At 38.3% G+C, this 20,255-nt stretch overlaps 1 protein-coding gene across 1 annotated transcript in view; it reads right to left on the bottom strand.

The window, feature by feature from the left end:
- Positions 1 to 20,255, bottom strand: part of IL17REL (interleukin 17 receptor E like) — a 44,932-nt gene that overhangs the window by 15,760 nt on the left and 8,917 nt on the right. The window contains exons 2-5 of the mRNA XM_083860304.1: positions 9,586 to 9,613; positions 3,711 to 3,860; positions 2,862 to 2,971; positions 1,375 to 1,489 (exon numbers count right to left, since the gene is read on the bottom strand). Coding sequence (XP_083716430.1) covers positions 1,375 to 1,489; positions 2,862 to 2,971; positions 3,711 to 3,860; positions 9,586 to 9,613 — 403 coding nt within the window. The remainder of the gene's footprint in view (positions 1 to 1,374; positions 1,490 to 2,861; positions 2,972 to 3,710; positions 3,861 to 9,585; positions 9,614 to 20,255) is intronic.

The raw sequence follows: 20,255 nt of genomic DNA, 5'->3' as shown, positions 1-20,255 counted from the left end.
TAAGGCTGCAGTTGAGGATATAGCACCACACTTCTTTACCTAGAACCTAACAATAATTTGAGTAATAATATTAATTTTGGTTACTTGTTCCTCAAAAAACAACTCCCATTGTTTATCAGGCTCATTTCTCTGTTATCAATAACTGTATTTTTGCTATTCTGACTCCAGCCTTAGAAAGAAACACCCTATCTAGCTCCTAGGGAGCTTACCAGAATTAGAACCCAGGAAATGCTTTCAGAACATCTGGTATTTTTATCTCCAGAACTTAACTCTTAAGAACAATAAAACAATTTTTCATGTGTTGCTTCCACCCCTCCTTGCATAACACAGTATTGGAGCAGCACTTCACTCTAATTTCCCCACTGAGTTCTTTTTCACCAAGAAATATTTCTTATTTTCATTTGTTCACTCATCTTGGGCTTAAAACTGGGCTTTATAAAACCTTGTTTCCTCCCTACTTTATTCACAAAGTATTATATATTTCAATAGTGAATCAAGATTTATAAGAAAATCAAGGGCTTTTTAAGCCCAAAAAGGCCTTACTTGTACCAAAGTGTCAAACCCTATAGCAGGGATGACACTGTACCAAGGGGCAAGGGCAAGAACCACCCATCCATGGGCTCTGGAGATGGGAAGGCAAGTCAATCCCAGGCACGGGATCAAACAAGTGGTCCCATTTATTGGTTTTTTTTCCTTCCCTGGCTGCACTGTGTCTTGGTTGGACCATGGTGGTGAATCTATTTTGTATGCACAAAAGTTTGCATGAAGCTGTATCTATTTTTGCATCTCTGCACATATGCACGTGGCATAATTTGTAAAAAATTTGTAGGCACTTCACCTCAAAAACATGAAAAATTGCTACCTAATCTTTTCCAGTTGCATGTAAACAGGCTATAGAACAGCTAGTTAATGAAAGTGAAAACAAATTTCTATAGACCTTCTTACTAAGCTTTCCTCAGCTTCTGAAGCCCCCCCTGGGCCACCCATGCAGAGCAGCTCCATCTGAGGCACAGACAGCAGGCAGGGCTGAACCTGCAGGCAGAGAAAGAGCTGTGCCAATCACAAGAAGGCCAACTGGGACAAATGTATAGTGTAAATTTCAGTTTTCTACATACTTTTAGATATAAACTCTGGGTTTTATAGCAAGTCGAGACCTTTACTTGCTAACAAAAAAAAAAAATACTGAAAGGTAAATTAAGTCTGGTCCTGGCGTATGTGATCTACCATCAGTTAGGTCAGTGTATCCTAGAACCTGATTTGGATGTGCTTTTGTCTTTGAGAGGGTTTTTTGTTTGATTGTTTGGTTGGTCTTGGCTTTTTTTTATTTTTACAAGATATTTCTTGAGGAACATCTGATTTAAGATACTTTCCTACCTTCAACATAGTATTGCTGACTCAGCTTGACTTCACAGTAATGTGGTACAGTTTTCATGGTCACATAGATGTGTTGTGCTACATTGACCTCAATGCAATTGAATTGTACCTGTACCTGTTTAAAACATTTATAAAATTGAGTTCACACATGACTTTCAGATACAGAAAAACCTTTGGTTAAGATATTTAAGAAAGAAATATTCTTTGTTCAGATATATTTACATTTAAAAGCAGCATTAAGCAGTCAATAAGGTAGCATTAGGAATGTAAAGAAAGCAGATACAACTTAATAAAAATATTTCAAAGAGTATCATTATTTCTAACCCAGGATGTTGCTATCACCTTCACTTTTAGAAATTCAAATATCTACAAGATGTCAAATAATCCTAAAAGCATAACATCATCAAAAGCCCCAGTCTATAAGTATTTTACAAGAACACATATTTGCAGAATGGGAAAAAAAAGTCTGTTTCAATCTTTAATGGCAACTTCAATAAATTTATTAATTACAATAACAGTTTTTGAGACAGAGGTCCAATTATAGCAGGTCATTCCCTCACTGCTATCAGTTAACTATTAAATTCCATGTAAGTTTTCATGTTGGATACTCTCCTATTTGGTAAAAGGCATTTGGAGGGTAAAAGTTGTCTTATGTCACCATTTTAGTCACTGAACTGAAACTAGGAAAATTTCATTGAATATGTTTGTTGATTCTTGCCTATAAACTTGCCATACTCTAAAAGCTACTGGTTGCTGACTGGTGGCCCTGCATTGCCCATAGGGATGGATGTTCCATCATCAAGTGACACCAAGTGCAAACTGCAATTGCAGTTTGGGAGAACTTTGTTCCACATGTGCAATCAGTGTAACATGTACAAAGTACATGAAGCAACACATTGTGTATAGGATTAGTAACCATTATCCACCAGTAACAGCAAAAATTCATGCCTTTCAAACAGTTGGTCAAAGGTGGGTTGTTTGTTTTTTTTCCCAGTTGCAAATTTTAACAAATACTTCCCCTTAACAAATACTGCCTCTTACAAGGGTTTAGGACAGATGAGCACAAGGGCTTAGGCGTCTGTCTGTCTTCTAGAGTGTAAACTCTATTGACATGGTTTGACTGAAGTAATATGCACTTAAAATCTCTGCAGCATTGCTCTTCCTAGACACTAGGAAGAAAAGCTTCCACACAATTTGAAGGGCACAAAAAGAAAACTAGCAAGACTGATATGAAAATTAGGGTCTGCAGAGAGAGGTTCTCTTGTCAAAAGGTAAGTGGAATAAGTACAAAAATGGTGGAAAATTGAATTTATATGTTGTAAAAAGGGCATTCTGTTGTGTAGTTTCATTTGGCTATGCTGAAACATAAGTTTCATTGCAGTTTTCCACAAAGTCAATAAGAAAATAAGAGAGATACAAAAGATATTTTTTCCAAGGCTTGTAAACATTTAAATTAAAAATTACTTCCCCACAAAAAAGAGGTTTACCTTCTTTCCATTAAGCATCTTGCTTTTTTTCCTAGTGAATCTCACATTTGTGCACTGAGATTGCTGTGTGTCCAGTGAAAAAGAACATATTTCCAGCCCACGGACATTCTCTGAAATGAGTTAGGAACAGATTGCAAAAAATTAATTTGAGCATCTTTAAGAAGAACAAAAATGTAAATTAAAATACACCATATCATAAACTTTCCTTCTAAGTTAAAGGCACATGTGTTTTATCTACACTAAAAAAGGGACAGTATTTATAACTCACGCACGGAACAAGGATTTAATGCACATTGCTATAAATGAAACTCTAAATGCAAATTTAAAAAATAACCTATTAACTCTGAGTGAAGCAACTAGGAAATATCTAAATGGTAACATATGAAGCACATGAATGGCAAGGTGTTAGTAAAAATAGACTATGCACTGGAAGTTCATGTACTTTCATTTTATTTTAGTGCAGAACTGTAGCTTCAGATGAATAAACTGTTTCTCCTTCTGTAGGGGCAGTCACTCATGTCCAGATTATCAGAGCAGACAGAATTAGTGTGTGTGCCTGCATGGATGTCAGAGCAAGAAAGAAAAAGGCAGCTGTGTGCTTGGGGCACTGGCAGAGGGCAAGTTACATGTGTTTTGTTGGAAGGCAGAATTCATTATCTCAGTTCTCATTCACTCGAGAAGAGTCACGACTTCATCCTGTTTTGTAGCAAAAGGCTTTCACAAAAATATTTTTGATAACATTATATGAAAACAGCTTGGTCTCAAATATTACAACATGGAACAAATTTTGGCTGAATGGCCATAAATAAAATGTGAACAGAAGGGTTTTCTAGAAAAGCTGATTCCTACCATCCAGACTCAGTGTTCCTTTAATGTTTAAATGAAGAGAGCACGGGCTTCCTTGGACACATTTCATCACTGTTGAGATCTTCATGCTTATCAGTACCATAGAAGATAAAGATGCAGGAGCATCATGGCAGAAGCTGTTAAAAATGCCACCTGCAAATGCAAACACAAGGACAAAGAAAACACATTGCACACAGGATGTCTGGGGGAGAGCAAGCACTACAGGGGAAGTTCCAGCTCTCCTGAAATCGGTAAAAAAAGTCACCACTGACCAGCAAAGACAGTACTTTACCTAAGACTTTCACATGGCCAACAATTGGCTTCACTAGCAATGTAGGGGGTTGGAATAAATTTCTAGGTTTAGGGAAATGTTAACCCACAAGAGGAAGCAATCACACTTCTAACAACTAAGGTTTGCAGAACACACCTAGACTCATACTATTTTTAATTAATTAGATCTGCTAGATGGCTAAACAAATCGTTTATATAAACTTTTTTTCAAAACCATTACCTGTAGAGTGTGAGCACTCTCATAATAGTACTTTTTAATTTTAGGACTTTCTGACCATCTCCATTGCTGTTAAAATTTCACTTTCACACAAGAGGGCACCATTGCATTCCTAGTCATGGAAGAGTACCTTACACCTACAGGCTTTCCTTCTGCTTTAGACCAGAAGAACAAGAGCAGAATAAATATTATCCAGGTCTTCTTCAAGGCCCAGAACACAGTAATCAGTAGGCACAGAACACAGCTACCATGTCTTCTCCTATTTCACTGTGTAAATTTAGTCATTCCAAAGCCTTAGGAAAGGGGTTTGTAGAGCTAAAAGTGTAGGCTAGTATAAAAGGAAAAAAATGGTCATAAGACCCCAAACCTCATCAGGTAGCATATTTCATCTCTTTCTACTTCTCAGTCTGCCCTACACAGAAATCAGTTATTTATTTATGAATTTATATTGGTACAGTGGATTTAATCCCCAGTGCATTCCTTAGGCTTCTCTACTTTACATTCATTTTGTAGTCCCAAAAACTAGTAATTCAAAAACTCTCAGAACAAATAAGCAGGGAATTAGGTTTTGTCCCTTGGCTTTGTGGTATACAATGCAGCACAGCCCTTTTCAGCTGCAAGTATTTATTTGAAATATTTCTTAGCCTTTGCCCTTCCATACATAGCATGAAAGTTAAAAACCACCCAAGTAAAAAAATTATTTTATTGACCATTGTCCTTCCCCTGGTGAGAGGCTAGAAGGAAAAAAAAATATTCATATAATTCAGCTGTTCAAAATGCTCCAAGAAGGACTTCAACAAGTATGGTAAATAGTATGAAAGTATGAAACAGCACTGCCACAATACTGTGCCTGCCATAAAATTCAGGATAGCAGTTTTAATGGAATCATCAGGAAAGGGTGCATCCCTCAATGTCAAGCCAAGAACTGTTGTCAAGCGTGGATTTGACTCACATGGAAGACACATCCACAGTTCTCAGAGGAAAGGTAGGGTGTGGAGGAGGAAAGACAAAGTTTATCTTACTTATCCTTCCAACCCTTCCAGTGAAGAAAAGTGCTCTAAATTCAAAGACTGAAAGTGTATTGACCTGAACAGGACTTCTTCCCATCTTATGAGATCCTCCTTTTCCCAGTGTCCAGTTGCAGCTGAAGCCCATTACCAAAGATCAGACACTGACACTGCAGGATGTGAAGACAGGCTGACATAAATGTGGCACCTTTGCTTAAACCTGTTAGGCCTTAAGTGCCCTCACACCCAGGATCAGGAGAAAGAAATCCTGCATGATACAAATCACAAACAGTCAGAAGAGACAAACACTTCACATCCCAATCTCCACTTCATTAGCCTGGTTTTGTGTCATTGAGCATATTTTGGAGGCAACAGGATATATTGATATGAACCAAGTGGAAAAGCATGGGAAAACAAGGATGCTTTACCTCAACTGGCAGTAGTCAACTCTGAATTATTCAAAGAAATACTGGCAACTAGAGAAGACAATTTATGCAAACCAATGAAAGAACACAGATCATTCAAAACATACACATAAGGCTTTAAGAGTAGTTGGAGTACATTGACCTTTGAAGAATTTATAAACATTTCCAAAGAGATCAGACAGCCCTCAGAACTACAGTGCACAGCAGCTGGATATAAACACTGTATTACATGTTCCAAGAATGGGTGGTGTAATAACCCTGAAGGTATCTCAGGATGGAAAGTTATTGTACAACACTCAATTAATCCACCCACAACTAACTGGGAGTTTATCATATTGCAGAACTACTTGATAACTATTACTAATGTAGTAAGTGGTGATTAGTTTGAGCTCTGTCTCTTTGCTCAAAAAGATATTTTCCTGACTGCATCATGAGATGCAGTTGTGGATACCCAATGGTATCTAGGAGTAACTGTTTCTGTTTAAGTTTTGGTAATTGGTGTAAATTTCTTGATCCAGGTTTATAACCTCACTCATTCCCATGTCTGCACAGAAATTATTTAAGGGGAGGGCAATGTATGTGGATATATATATGTAGATAGACAGATAGATATTCAAAGTGGACAATTCTTTACAAAACATTCTGTTTGGGTGTATTGATCATATTATTTTACCAAATTTTGGGAGGGGAAACTGTCATGACCTAGTTGAATTTTCTCCTTAGCTATTACAGCCTGAAGTATGATATCATCAGAGGTCACAGGGTTGGAACTATCTCATGAGAATTCTAAGTCAACCTGGGTGTACTGACCCTGGATCATCATCAGACAGACGTACAAACATTCTGCTGTCCTGTCAGCAGAGACACTGTTCTCCTTGATCACAGTTTCTACTTTCAAACTGAGAAAAAACATGTAATGCACTGAGTAAAATGAAATTACACTTCCACTTCAGATTTTTTTCCATTAATTTTATGACGGATTTTGAGAATTGCAAAACATGCTGCAAAACTCATTAATAATAATTTAAATGGATCATATCATGCATGAGGATACTAGTGTTGGATTACAGTAAATACATGACACAAGGACAACCTGACAGAAAATAATTTTCATTTTATAAATCATCACACTATGAGACTCATTTCTGACTAATTCTTCAGTAAACTCATACTTTATCATCTTTTAATCCCCCCTTAAGATATTTTCTTCTGGAACACACCCCATTTTCCTTTTCACACAAGTAGCTTTATCTATACCCTAGAAGACATAAAGATACATCTTGCTACACAAACTATCTGTTGAGTAAATCTTACCTAAATTTTGTGTTTATGAATAATAGCTGTAATTAGCCCTACATGAGAGAGGGATTGTTGCTTTAAAAAAAGGTTCCTTAATTATGGGCACATATAAGCCCAGGCATAAGGAAACCAAGGCTTATTATTCAGCATGTAGACATTTCCTTGTACTTTTGCCATCAACTCAACCACAGCAGATAATTTTTTTTTTAATCCGATGATACAGCAATCAACCTAGAAGTATCATGACAGCAAATCACACCTTATGTACAGTTGGATAATAGAAGTCAGAGCTGAGCAATGAATAAGCAATGGAAATGAATAGATGGATAATTTGAAGCCTCAGATAAGAAGATGAAATTGGAGAAGAGCATGGGAAAAAAAAAGAAAGGGCAGAGAAAACCCATTAATAACAAACCTGGGACAACACCCAATAGAAAATCCTAACTGTTTTTTTATCTGATATGTCTTCCCTTTAAGAATCTGAACTGCTTGAGAATACTGACAGTGCTAAATCTGTGAGCATCTCTAAAGCCTACTAGAATTGCTTCATTGGCACATCATTCCATGAGGATAAATTACAGTAGTATTTCAGGCCTATTTGCATATGATTTACCACAGTATCTACTGCATCTGTTCATTGGGATGATTCAACAAAATTTATCAACAAAGTAGATATGCTCTCCTACAATAACCACATGGTGCACTTCAGTTAATAAGTACCAAAATTCACTACTTGAAAGTACTTATAGCAATTATGAAATTGATTAAATTTTAGATTGACAGCCTCTTTCACAATAGATTGCAATGCACAGTAAATTAATAGGGTTTCATGGTTGTGTGTTCAGAAAACATTTCAGACTTTCAAGGATATTGAACAATATGGTGATATACTGTGCCAAATACATTTTCTGAAAATGTAATATTTTTAAATCATCAATACTTTGATATCAATGTATGGATATATTATAGTGAATTTCAAATGCTAGTTCTTATGTACTGCCTAAGAGTCTAGAAGAGCATGAGGAAGATGGCAGAGTCAAAGCCACACTGCCAAATACTGCTGAGGTTGTGGTTGCAAATTTTAGGAAATATCTTTTTGTTGCAGCTAAAAGAAATGACTACTGCAAAGCTCCCCTACTCTCTACTTAAAGTCTTTTAAGATAACTTTACCTCAAACAACAAATAATTTAAAAAAATAATATAGAAAAGGAAGTATGCAAAGGAGTATACACCCACTGTTGCACAAGTGAATTAGGATTAAGACAAAAATGCTTTTTCGTCACCCCTGTCAGGCTGAGTCATCCTACATGTTACTTGTGTTAAAGACAGCTGATAAGTTTTTTTCAGACAGCACTGAAAAACCTACAACCAGCTTCATGTATATCATCTTCAAAGATGGATCTTTAGTTTACAAACCCTTCGGTGTCCTTCCAGTTAAGAGTGAAATATCTAGCTTATCTGATGTGCATCATCTGCATGTCCCTACATCAGGGGTTGGACCAGATGGCTCCCAGAGGTCCCTACTGACCTCATCCAGGCTGTGTCTGTGAGCTGAACAATTCTGGCAGTCAACAGAGAGTGACAGCCCCTCTTGCCTCTCTCCCAGCATATAAAGCCTCTTGTCCTAAAATGGAGGCAATTATTCACCACCATGGCGATTGTACCTGTGAGTCTCCACTATTTAGATCTGCATTTGTGTAATACCCAGCACAGAGTTTAACTCATAACCAACAGAATTACGGGTGTTCCTCCTTTCAAGAACAGGTTGAAAGGCTTGATTTTCTCAGCCTGAACTGCTCAAGGATGTAAAGGCATGCTTCAGCTAGCAGAGCAAGGGTCAACACCCCTGTTTCTTGTTCTACCTTCCACATAGTTTGTGCCTTGAACCAGCCACCAAAGTTTCGCTCTGCTGACAGGCAGAAGACTAGAGGTTTTTTCTGGTGAAACTTTTAACTGCATCCCTTCCATATACACATTCTTGCTCTCCATCTCAACGCAATCCCATAAATGCCATGCATTCTGAGTAAGGACTCAGGCCAGCTGACATTCAGCTCATGCCATAGCATCAGCATCTCACATGCTTGAGCTCAGCATCACATCTTCTCCCTGTCTATGTACTCCCTGCCACATGGATTCAGGAGCCCAGCAGTCCTCACATTCACATGGATTCACTGTGGAGCCCAGCAGTCCTCAGAGCTGAGCCTCCAGCTAGGACAGTCCTCTCAGGGGAGTCTGTGACTGTCATCTCAGGGGGGATGGTTGGCAAGGCAGCTGCCTCATACTTCCCTGCATAGAATGTGCACTGGAGGAGTGACTGATGGAGGCTTCAGAGTTCAGGTAATTCAAGCCCCTGTATTATTACTATAGGTAATATTAGTAATGAGTAGAAGCAATAAAAAAAGGTAAAATTACTTTCACTTCACTCTTTCCTTCACTATGGTAAGGAAAATTATAAAGCAATTGTCATCATTAACCTAATATTTATCAAAACCTACCAATTTCCAATGTTTTTTACAAAAGAACTGGTGGTAAATACCATGTCATGACAGTGATCAGATGTCGCTAGGATAGTGGATTTAATATCTTGAACAAATTATCTTTAAAAACAAACAGTAAAAATGTGAATTATGTATACTCACCAGAAGGTTTGCTTTGACAGTGAATCCCCTGCAAACAGAAACAAAATATATTAAGAGGTAATAATAAAAACAAATGTTGCTCAATTGCTGTACACAAGTAAACATACCTTAAACAGGTAAACATATTCATAGTCCACAACAGAAATAATTTTCAAGGTTAAAAAAAAGGTTTTCCAACACACTGAAAAAGCACATCAATGCTGCATATGACAGCCTGATACATATGGGGACAAAAGATCAGCATTATCTTCATTCCATGTATTTCCACTGAGGTGTGTAATTATTCTAACTAGTATAAGAGTTCCATCAAATAAAGACATAATTTTATCAGGTACTGCCATTCCTACTGACAAAGAGTTTATACATTACTCCATTAAACTCTGCAATGGATTTGTTCACACCAGGGCAAAGCAAACCAACAATTTTATAATGGAAGATATCTAGAACATTACTGACTATTACATGATTTTTAGAAGATCCCACTGGAGGGGAAGCATCATGGCAATTACAAATGAAGTCTAAAAATAAGACTTTTTATTTCTGACATCTGGCTTAGAAGACTGAAAATTAAATTACTTAGCCACAGTATTTATTGTGTTCAAGGGAAAGTGTCTTTGTAAGAGGCAAAGTGAACCTGGCACTGAGATTTTAACAAGCTTCCAGCTGTCTTTTAGACAGACTACATCCATTTTCCCAGTAAAATAAATGTTTAACCACACACTAAATTTTTGCAGAGTACAGAAATAACAAATCTTGCTTTGACTGCTATGCATGACATTCTAAAGAAAGGCTATTCCTTAGCCAGTAAATACTGTTTACTGCTGTTCTGGCATTCAAGTTTCTGGCACAGTCATTATATAAGGATTCTTTTGCATACAGAATATATGTTCCCATTTTCTTTCCTTTAAAAACAGTGTCCTGTTGACAGAGATACTTTTATCACACCCACAAAAGTATCAGGCACTGCCTTGTCTTCTCTGGTCTCAAAGCGGGATGGCAGCTCTCAGTCCTTTTAAAACATTTTAGGATCTTGTCAACAAGCCAACAATCTATGAGTTTTAGAGCCAGCAAAAGACTTCCGTTGGACATTTATAAGTTCTTGAATTGAAACACAGAGGCTACAGCCTGGGCAAGCACTAGCACATCATAAAATAACTATTGCTTTGTTTTCCAGGAGGCTTTCATCCACAGGGAATCCTGTGCTCCTCAGAAACCAAGCTGTAGAGCGAAACCATATTATTGCTACAGGTGAACAGCATGTTCACCCCCTGTGGCAGCTGCCTGGGATACCTGAAAAGTCCTGTCCTTCATGACAGTTTTTCATTTGAGCTAGATAATCTCCTTCTTAAAGGAGGCCTTTAGAAAACCAGTGACCACTGTCCAACCTGTATCAGTTCACATTCTTGTGTCTTTTTGGCAATTCTATTTTATAGCAATCATTTTTGGACCTAAGTTGTCATCTTCTACTATTGGCAATTTGTTGCTATGACTCAAAAAAAGTGCCAGTGCAGAAAAGGTAAAGATTAGAAAAATTATTTGTGACATAGTTAAAGGCATTGTTTTGGCTGCTTCTACAACATAATACATAATACATTGACACTCAAATTAAGGCCTGTTGCAACCAGACAAGGGGCAATGGTTTTAAATGAAAAGATAATAGATTTAGATCAGATGTAAGTAAGAAACATTTTACAGTGAGGGTGTGTCGTCACACATTAGGAACAGTATTAATAATGACGCCAGACTCTCTTTGCTCTCCCAAGGCAAAAAGAGCAATCTTTATTTTTCACCATCCTTTTTTATAGACAGTTCTGAAGAATGAGACAGGATTGGCTAGTCAGAAACAATACCTCTCTTTCTTTAAAGGTATTAAACAATACCTTTCTTTACAAGAAAACAAGAAATTAGGAAAAACACCACCTGCTAATGGTTTTTCACCTTCCAAGGATTGTTTTTGATTCCTCCTTACAATTTCTCAGGGCAGTGTGAGAAAGTAAGCATTCCCACAGGCTCTGCTGTCTGATCTCTTGCTTTCAGTATCTACAAGGGTGGTGGAAACATTCAAGGCCAGGTTGGATGGGGCTCTGAGCACCCTGATCCAGTTGGAGCTATCCCTGCTCACTGCAGGGGACTAGATGACCTTTAAAGTTCCCATCCAGCCCAAACCATTTTATGATTCTATAAAGTATATCAAAATTCTTTACATGATTGTTCTAAAACTGGCATACTTCTATTTCAATGGTTTTATAATTTCCTGAAATCATCATGAAAAACTGCAAATGGTAACTGATAAGACCTAATTTCTGCTGTATCATAGAAATACTTGTTATTTATTAATTATTTCTGTCCCCTTCCCCACAAAATAAGTTTCACTGGTAGACTGGTGATGCTCCCACTGCACATTCATCAATAAGAGGAAAACTATAGTTTTCTGAATTATTCAGTGTGACACTAAGTCAATAGAAGTGGAACATGCCAGCTCATATAAAATTACCAGATTTTAACTGCTGTTTTAAAGTCCTAATTTTGAATTATTTCTTATTAAATCCTGCAGAAGTGTGCTGTGAAAAAACTGGAATTGAGTCACTTTTCTTGAGGTTCTCTATGACCCTAGGAAGAGGAATAGCCAAATATACAAAATGACTGCAAAAAATCAAGTGAGTGAGTTAGGGAGCTCACTTCTTTGTTGAGAAAACCTATCTGCTGGATCAACTTCTCAGTCATTACTTACTGGAAGAAAATGATCTCTCATAAGGCTGATCATTCATCAAATTACTTCCATGTTTTTTAACTTCTCATTTTGCAGCCAGACTGTTGAAAATATTTTGGTTAGGTGGCTTGACAGAGTTCCCAATTGCCAGCCAAAATTTCTTAGAACAGCATCTTTAACTTCTCTAACCATTCTTTCTGGTTACAACCTTAGTGCAAAAAATACATTAAAAAAAAATCAAGATCACACTGAATTAAAAAACAAAAAAATCTCACAAAAATCAGATTATTCAGCCTTTTTATTAGAGAAGATCATCTCCCTGTTATGCCACCTGAAGAATGAAAATGGAATGTAAAATATTTAAATTACATGTATTGCTAGGGGAAAACCAAAACACTTACTTCTGTGGGTTGTGGCATGATAAAGAAATCCTCTTATACCTTTTAGTGTATCCTAATTAATTACTGGTTTTCATCTGAACTCTTACATTTATTTTTTTGTCTTTTCCACAGGAAAGAAAGAAATATCCTTTTGTGACTTTTGTTCTAGTAGGGAGATGTTTTGTCATTCTTGGGCACTTGGTTGTGTTCTGGGTGAGGAGTTGTTGGGAACATTTACATAAATAATCAAATATTTGTACAGACACTTGCCAGTTACAGCAACATTTGGTCACAGCATGATTTTTTTTTTTTTTAACAAGAGTTTCTTTTTATTGTACAATACCAAGTGGGTGGGGGTGGTATTTTCTTTTACAATCATTTTGCAAAGCAGTTCAAAAAGACCATTTGTCTGAAAGAAGAACTCAAATGAATTAACCAAGTTCCTCTCCTATTTTCTGTCTTCTTTTTTTTTTTCAGGAATTTTCAGTGATGAGTGCAATAGAAAAACATAACACACTAAAACCCAAATGGAAATTTTCTTCCCCTTTCACAAATGCTGAGGGCATCTTTTATGCAAAAATAAGATCCTGAACATGATAGTACATTTTGCTCCTATACAGGGAGAATCTTTGATTCATATCTTTTTTGGCAAAGAGCCTAAGCAAAATATACTTACACAATGCACAAACAGTTAGGGATTTTCCTATTTCTCTGGGGTTTTCCCCATTTGTGGTATTACCCAACTGTAGCTAGAGGTTATCTGAACAGACACCACCAGCATGCAGCATTCTGAATAGAAGATGTGGTGCCAACTTTTTAGCTAGCACAGCAATCTAAGACAATTGTAATATCCCATTGTCTAACAACTGTAGAGAAGAGAGTGAGATCAGCAGAGGAAGACTTGGATTAGGGGGCATAGAGAGTGTTTTCATGCATTAAAATTGCCAAGAAAAAGAACCAAAGATCAAATCTGCTTCCCATTTCCTCTCATATCCCCAGGCACTAAATCAAGTGCAGAATTGTGGAAATTCTTCCCTGGATGTTCTGTCATGCTGGAAAGAGTCTGAGGAAAATTTAGGTTCACAGTCTACCTGTTAGTTCTGTTGTACATCATTCATAGAAGGTGGCAACTCTTCCACAGCTCTGTAAGGAATAGTAAAAAGCCTGAAAAGGCCTTAAAATGTATTCTTTAGTTGGGACCAGGTTGTCAGACATTTAACATCCATTCATTAAGATACCTACATTAGTCAGTGAATGTAGAATGAAGAAGTTCCCCCCTCCTTTTCAGTGTTGTTCACTGGCAAAGCTATTAGCTACATTTCTATTTTAGGTTTAGTTGTCAGAGAAGGCAGAGAGAAAGGAACATGACTATATTCTGATGTTTCCCTCTATTCCAACAATTTCTACTCTTTAACCACCATTAAAAACAAACATGGGATTCTATGTACTTTTACAATACAAGGAAAGGGTGGGTTTGCAATAATTGATGTTCAAATTGTAGCCAAAAGGGTGATAAAGATGATTAATCTGAATATGTTCTTTTTTTGGTTTCCAATTGAGAGGAGATGCTCTGCAAAAATCCTTCTTATTCTGCACACAAATAGAAAGGATGTCCCAGATCACTGGGTATAGTCCCCTGATAACCACAGGTACCATATAGTCTAATCCCTTTCAAAAACTGGTAAAACATCATTTTAAAATCAGTCAGGCTTTGTGCACTGCTGTGAGAGCCAAGGCCATTTCAGAAGACCTGCTGTCTACCAGCACCAAACCTTTTAATTTCTTACATGAAAACAATAATGGTTAGCTTCTACTGACATCTGATTGTACTTTTTATCTTTTCACTTAAACAGATGCTTTACAACCTGGAATTTACTTTTCATTTATCTGCAACCAACAATATTCCTTTTCGCAGCTTTTTTGTGAGACTGTAGAAGCAAAGCTCTTTTACTCCTCTCTAATAAACCAGATGTTCCTTCTTACCATCACCCTTCTCAGCAGCTTCTTCTACTTTAATGTATCTGTCCAAATCGAGTGACCAGAACCATCCATAGCTCTGAAAATGCTGGGGTTCATTTTGAGCCTTGTCAAGTCATATTAATCTTTGTCTCACTTGGGAACACCACAACCAGGCCATATCCTCCACCACACAGGGGGAACTACTTACCCTTGTCTGTGTAAACAATGCAACAGCAGCTTTCCTTTCTTCAGCTGTTCACAGAGGGAGGAGCCCACAGATGCTGGTCCATTAGAGGTCCATCGTGGTCTCTAACAGAATACCTGGCATGCCAGTGTGATCTCAATCACCTCCATAAGGAAAAGTTCTTTTAGCAGAGGACAGCCACAGTCAAAGTTATATGCATCTCCACCATTTAAGAACTTTGGATGGAACTAGAAAGGATTCAGAGCTCTCTCTGTATCAAAAGCTCCACAGACCATCAACAAATCACTGTAATTCTTTTCACAGAGACATAAAGCCCCAGAAACTCTCTAGGGATTACTTCATGGAGGGAAACAACTGAGTATGTTTTAGCTTGTTCCAGAGCTATTTTCATAGGTAAAGGCCATAATGCCTTTGCAATTTACACATCATTGATGCTGCTGGGGACTGGAACCTCAAAGAACTTTTCTCATTATGTTCTTAGAAAGCTCACTGCTGTATTTATCTCACCAAACAGAATTCTTTACAGTAAAAGAAAGCACAGTGATAACACAATGTCCCACTGAAAGAAGATCTAATTATATTATGGTCAAGTATTTATATAAAAACACTTGTTATTGGAAGTGGGTGAAAAGCAAAAATAATAGACCTCCAAAACACACTTGGCAAGTGAATAAAATTGTGGTTATATTTACTAAGAACCAGAGAAATTGCAATGATTAACATACTTAATATGAAAATTTAGAACTGTTGAAAATTCATAGTTAGTACTGCTGATACAGTGCCCTCAAAAGACCTTTTCTCTAAAGGAGCATCTGTATTTGTTTTGACATCAGATGTAATTATTCTCACTGCCAAGGTAAAACTATTTTACTAATGACAGTTTTCAATTTTTGGCAAACAATGAGGTTGTTCTTCAGCTTTCACTGACAGTGTGGTGATCTGATACATGTAAGCAGCATGCAGTGGGATTAGCTAAGAATGTTTTCATAGATGGAAACATTTGGACTATTATCCATGCAGAAAAGAAATAGGCACCCAAACTTATGGCAAAGCATTATTTTGACCTACTTTAAACTACAAAAACACCTGGATGCTGCTGGATTGTTTCACAGAATGCTAAAAATTTAACATCTGAGTCATGTCTAAACATTATCCAGCTCCAGGTCTTTTCCCTGTGCGTTCCAAGAGGAATAAAAAACATCCCTTCACATAAGTGAAGTGCTGAATCTGAAAGAATAATTGCTATGGAGAAGTGGGATATCAAGCTCAGGCTCAGTACAGTGCTAATGAGGTCATGCACTTTTTGGGTGAGAGTTGGCTTAAGTCCAGCAGAGCAAGGTAAGATGTGGCTGTGTTAACCCTCTGTTGGTGTGCTCTGAGCTCATCAGTGAAACAGCCGGGAACAAACAGGGAAGACATCACTGTGTTTACTGAAGATTATCACTCTCCAGTAAGACTTCACAGGCATCTCAAGCAGAAATTGTTACCAATTGTCATTGCACGACCTTCCATTTCACATGTAAATGCAAAGGTATGCCCTGTCTTCACAACCTGCTCCTTGTCACAAGGCCAACACCTCCATCACATGTTAGCAGTACTTCAGGAGTGCAGGAGCACTCAGCCCCCTTAGATTTTCATCCTTCTGTTTACCCTCAGCCCCCTTAGAGCCCTCAGAGCCTCAGCTCTCTTAGATTTTTGTCCTTCTGTTTACCTGCCACTAGTCAGGTATAACCAGGATTTCTGTTTTCCAGGCAGTATACATTTCCTCCTGCACTGTACTGATGCAGAGGAATCCTGTTCCTATATTTTAACTGCACTGTTCCATATGTTATCAGTACTGCATGTGACATATAATGTCTTCTGGCCCTTGCAGTGGCTACATGGCTGAATCCCTTTCACAGAGCAGAACAACTGGAAGAGTTAGAAGCACAGTAGTTTCTCAGAATTCTTGGCAGTGAAATACATTATTCTGTAAGTGAATAGCCAGACAAAACAATATTGCTTTGAGATCTCTCAACTGGGAAGAATATTCCCCGCTTCTAATTTTTTAAATTAATTTTATTTAAAAGGAATGTTGAGATTTAAAAAAGGTCCTACATATAAACCGCTTGCTTTTAAATTTATTGGACCAAAGGGAGCTATGGCTGCCCGTTCTATTGTATGCTTCAACTCCAGGACTAGAAGCAGAATTTGCTTGAACCAACAGTATGCATTAACTTCTTTCTTTAAGAAATGAAAAGAACTGAACAAAAAAAACCCGAAATTTTTCAATCATTTTGATGTCATGTTTCCTACAAAATTAATACAAGTTGTTAACAAAACAGAAAGGGTATAGTCAACACAGTAAAATTAAAATGTACTTTGACTGCCATACCCTCAGCTGGTATAAATCAGCACCATCCCATATACAGAGTGTCAAAAATTTCAGACCACTTAGCTACATGAAAAGAGAACTAATCTACCAAATCAGCACTTCTAGTATAACAATGAGACAGGGACACTCTGACACAGCATTTATTATTTCAATTACTTACTGGAGATCTCATACAGGAGATGATAAAATGGAATCAAAGAAATGTAGGGTTGAAGGGGTCTCTGAAGGTCAGCAAGTCCAGCCTCCTGCTAAAAGCAGTACTGTCACAGGCACCAGAAAAAGTCGGCAATGATTTTGGTCATTTCTTAAAAAACTGGAGGACACAGATTCCACAAGCCCTCCAGACAGCCATGCATATCCTGTGCTTTGAGGTTAGGATGTTATAATGATCTTTTTAGCACAAAACAGGCTTCAAGAAAAAAGAACCCTCAGCAACACTGACAGAACTGAGACTGGCAGTCTCAGTGGTGACTGGAATCAGAGGGCAGTAAGATTGCCATAAGAAAGAAAGAACAGAGAAAAAGAAGAAAGAAAGAAAGAAAGGAAAAAAAAAAATAAGAGAGAGAGAGAGAGAGAGAAAGAATTCAAGTGACGATTACGAGAAAATACTCTCCAGGACCAAACTGCTCCTCCTGCTGCTGGAGATGGCAATTATTTCATTTGAGGAGAATATGTATTAGTTTGCCTGGAGATACTTTTCTATTGCAGTCACTGTCTTCTCATATAGCCTAACACTATTGCTCAGCAAAAAAAGTGGATATATACTGCAGGCCTTGTTTTCCAGTGTTCTGGCATACACAGCAAAGCCCATACTGTTTTGCTCTAGGCAACTATTCTTTTAATATATGTCTAGAGTCAGTTCCAGGAGCAGCACTCAGTGCTCAGCTTTACACTGTGAAATTTATACATGAAAAATGCCATGCTGCTCACATTTGAAATTGTGGAAGGCTATGGTTGGGTGAGAAATCACATCCCAGTGATTTCAGTGAACTTTGAATCTGATGCAAGTGGGGATTTTTTGCCTGTTGTGGTGAGTTGCCCCTGGCTGGATGCCAGGTGTCCACCATAGAGACTCTTGTCACTCTCCTCCATCACTGGACAAGGAATAAAAAATGTCACTAAAAGCTCCTGGTTTGAGATAAGGACAGGAAGGGATCATCCAGCAGTTGCCATTACAGGGAAAATAGACTCAGCTTGGGGAAATTAGTTTAATTTATTTGCAATTACAATCAGAGTAAGTTAACAAGAAAATAAAAAACAAACCTTAAAGAACCTTCCCTCCACCCTTCCCTTCTTTACAGACTCAACTTCACTCCTGATTTGTCCACTTCCTCCCCATCAGCAGTGCAGGGGAACAAGGAAGGGGGGCTGCAGTCAGTTCATCACACGTCACATCATCGTCTCTGCCGCTCCTTCCTCCTCAGAGAGAGGATTCCTTATAGTCTTCCTCCTTCCCCTGCTCCAGCAAGGGATCCCTCTCACAGGAGACAGATCTCCACGAACTTCTCCAAGATAAGTCCTTCCCATGGGATGCTGTTCTTCATGACCTTTTCCAGAGTTGATCCTTTCCACAAGGTGCAGTCTTTCAGGAACAGACTGCTCCAGTGCAGGTCCCCCACAGGGGCAGAAATCCTGCCAGCAAACCTGCTCCAGTGTGAGGCCTCTCTCCACAGGCCACAGGCCCTGCCAGGAGCCTGCTCCATCAGAAGCTTCCCACAGGGTCCCAACCTCCTTAAGGCATCCACCTGCTCCATCAAGGGATAACAGAAAGCTGAAATCCCAGAGGTGCTACCATCATCATTGATGGTCTCAACCTTAGCCAGCACTGGGTCTGTCTTGGAGCTTGCTGGCAGCATCTTACAGAAGCCATCCCAGCCCAGCTACCAAAACTTCACACACCCAGCACTCCTATGCAAACTCAGCTTTACCCATGAGAAAAGGGTCACATCATTCCCAAGTAAGGCAATTTCTCTGTGAGGATTTTGCCTTAGTGAGTAGTGAAATAAAGCCAAAGTTTTCAGCCATTTTCAAAAGGACTAAGTCAGTCTAATCTAAAAGAACACTTAGGTACCTGAAATATAATTTAAGCAAACTGGTAATCTCAGCTCAGCACCATGATCCATAACACCCAATTACTTGCCATGCGACACTAGAGGCACCTAAGCTTATTAGACATCTCCTTTTCTGATCTGAAATATCCCTGGATGCATGCAATTTGGTGTTTAGTTTGTGACCAGAATGACAGTGGAATTACTCTAGTTCATGTCAGGGATAGCAGACATTCATAGTGAGACACATCCACATCATCCAGCATAGCAAGTGGCTGGAGATTTAATAGTAACAGAGTAAAACTAACAAAGCTCAAATGTCCTTCAAGCTGTAAATATTAGAAGAAGAAAGCAGAATATGGACATTTTCCAGCTTTTATACTCCAGCTTTCAAGTTCTGATCTCAAGGGATCACCAGGTTCAACATGCTCCTTAAACTGAAGCAGTTCTGAGCTGCCTGTTTGCCACGCTGCCTGGTAAATGAGAGGATTTCCCAGGCCTCCTGTCAGAGCAGTCAGAGTGTACAGAGGGGAAATGGGAGAATGCTGGTCTGAAAGAAGAACAGGGAAGACACAGTGCAATTTTTAAGTTGTATTTGTTGAGTGCTTTCAACATTCATGTTTCCTACTTACATTTTATTCTAAGCAGTGATCAGAAAACAAACCAGAAACTGAAACTTTGGAAAAGTAGCTCTCAGCAGCCGCTCCACAAAGAGAACATCAAAGTCTCACTCATAACTCGGGTTTGTGGGCTCTAGAGAGTGGAGATCAGACTAACTGGGTGCTCACCTTTTTCCCTTGCCTTTCCTGATGCAGCACCATGCTGGGCAGGCAGGTTTCTCATACAGCCCTGACAAGCCTGTAATGCTTTCTCATGATCTCCACTGAATCTGTATTTAATAACCTGGAACCACAGGAACACAGCAGCATCAAAATGGGTGAATGTTGTAGACACTACCCTGAAATGTTGGAGGTGCAGGAACTTAAAAACAAAA

The sequence above is a fragment of the Zosterops lateralis genome, assembly GCF_965231275.1.
Source record: "Zosterops lateralis genome assembly, chromosome: 4".
Lineage (NCBI taxonomy): Eukaryota > Metazoa > Chordata > Aves > Passeriformes > Zosteropidae > Zosterops > Zosterops lateralis.
Note: the sequence above shows the minus strand (reverse complement) of the source record. Positions and strands in the feature narration are given on the sequence as shown.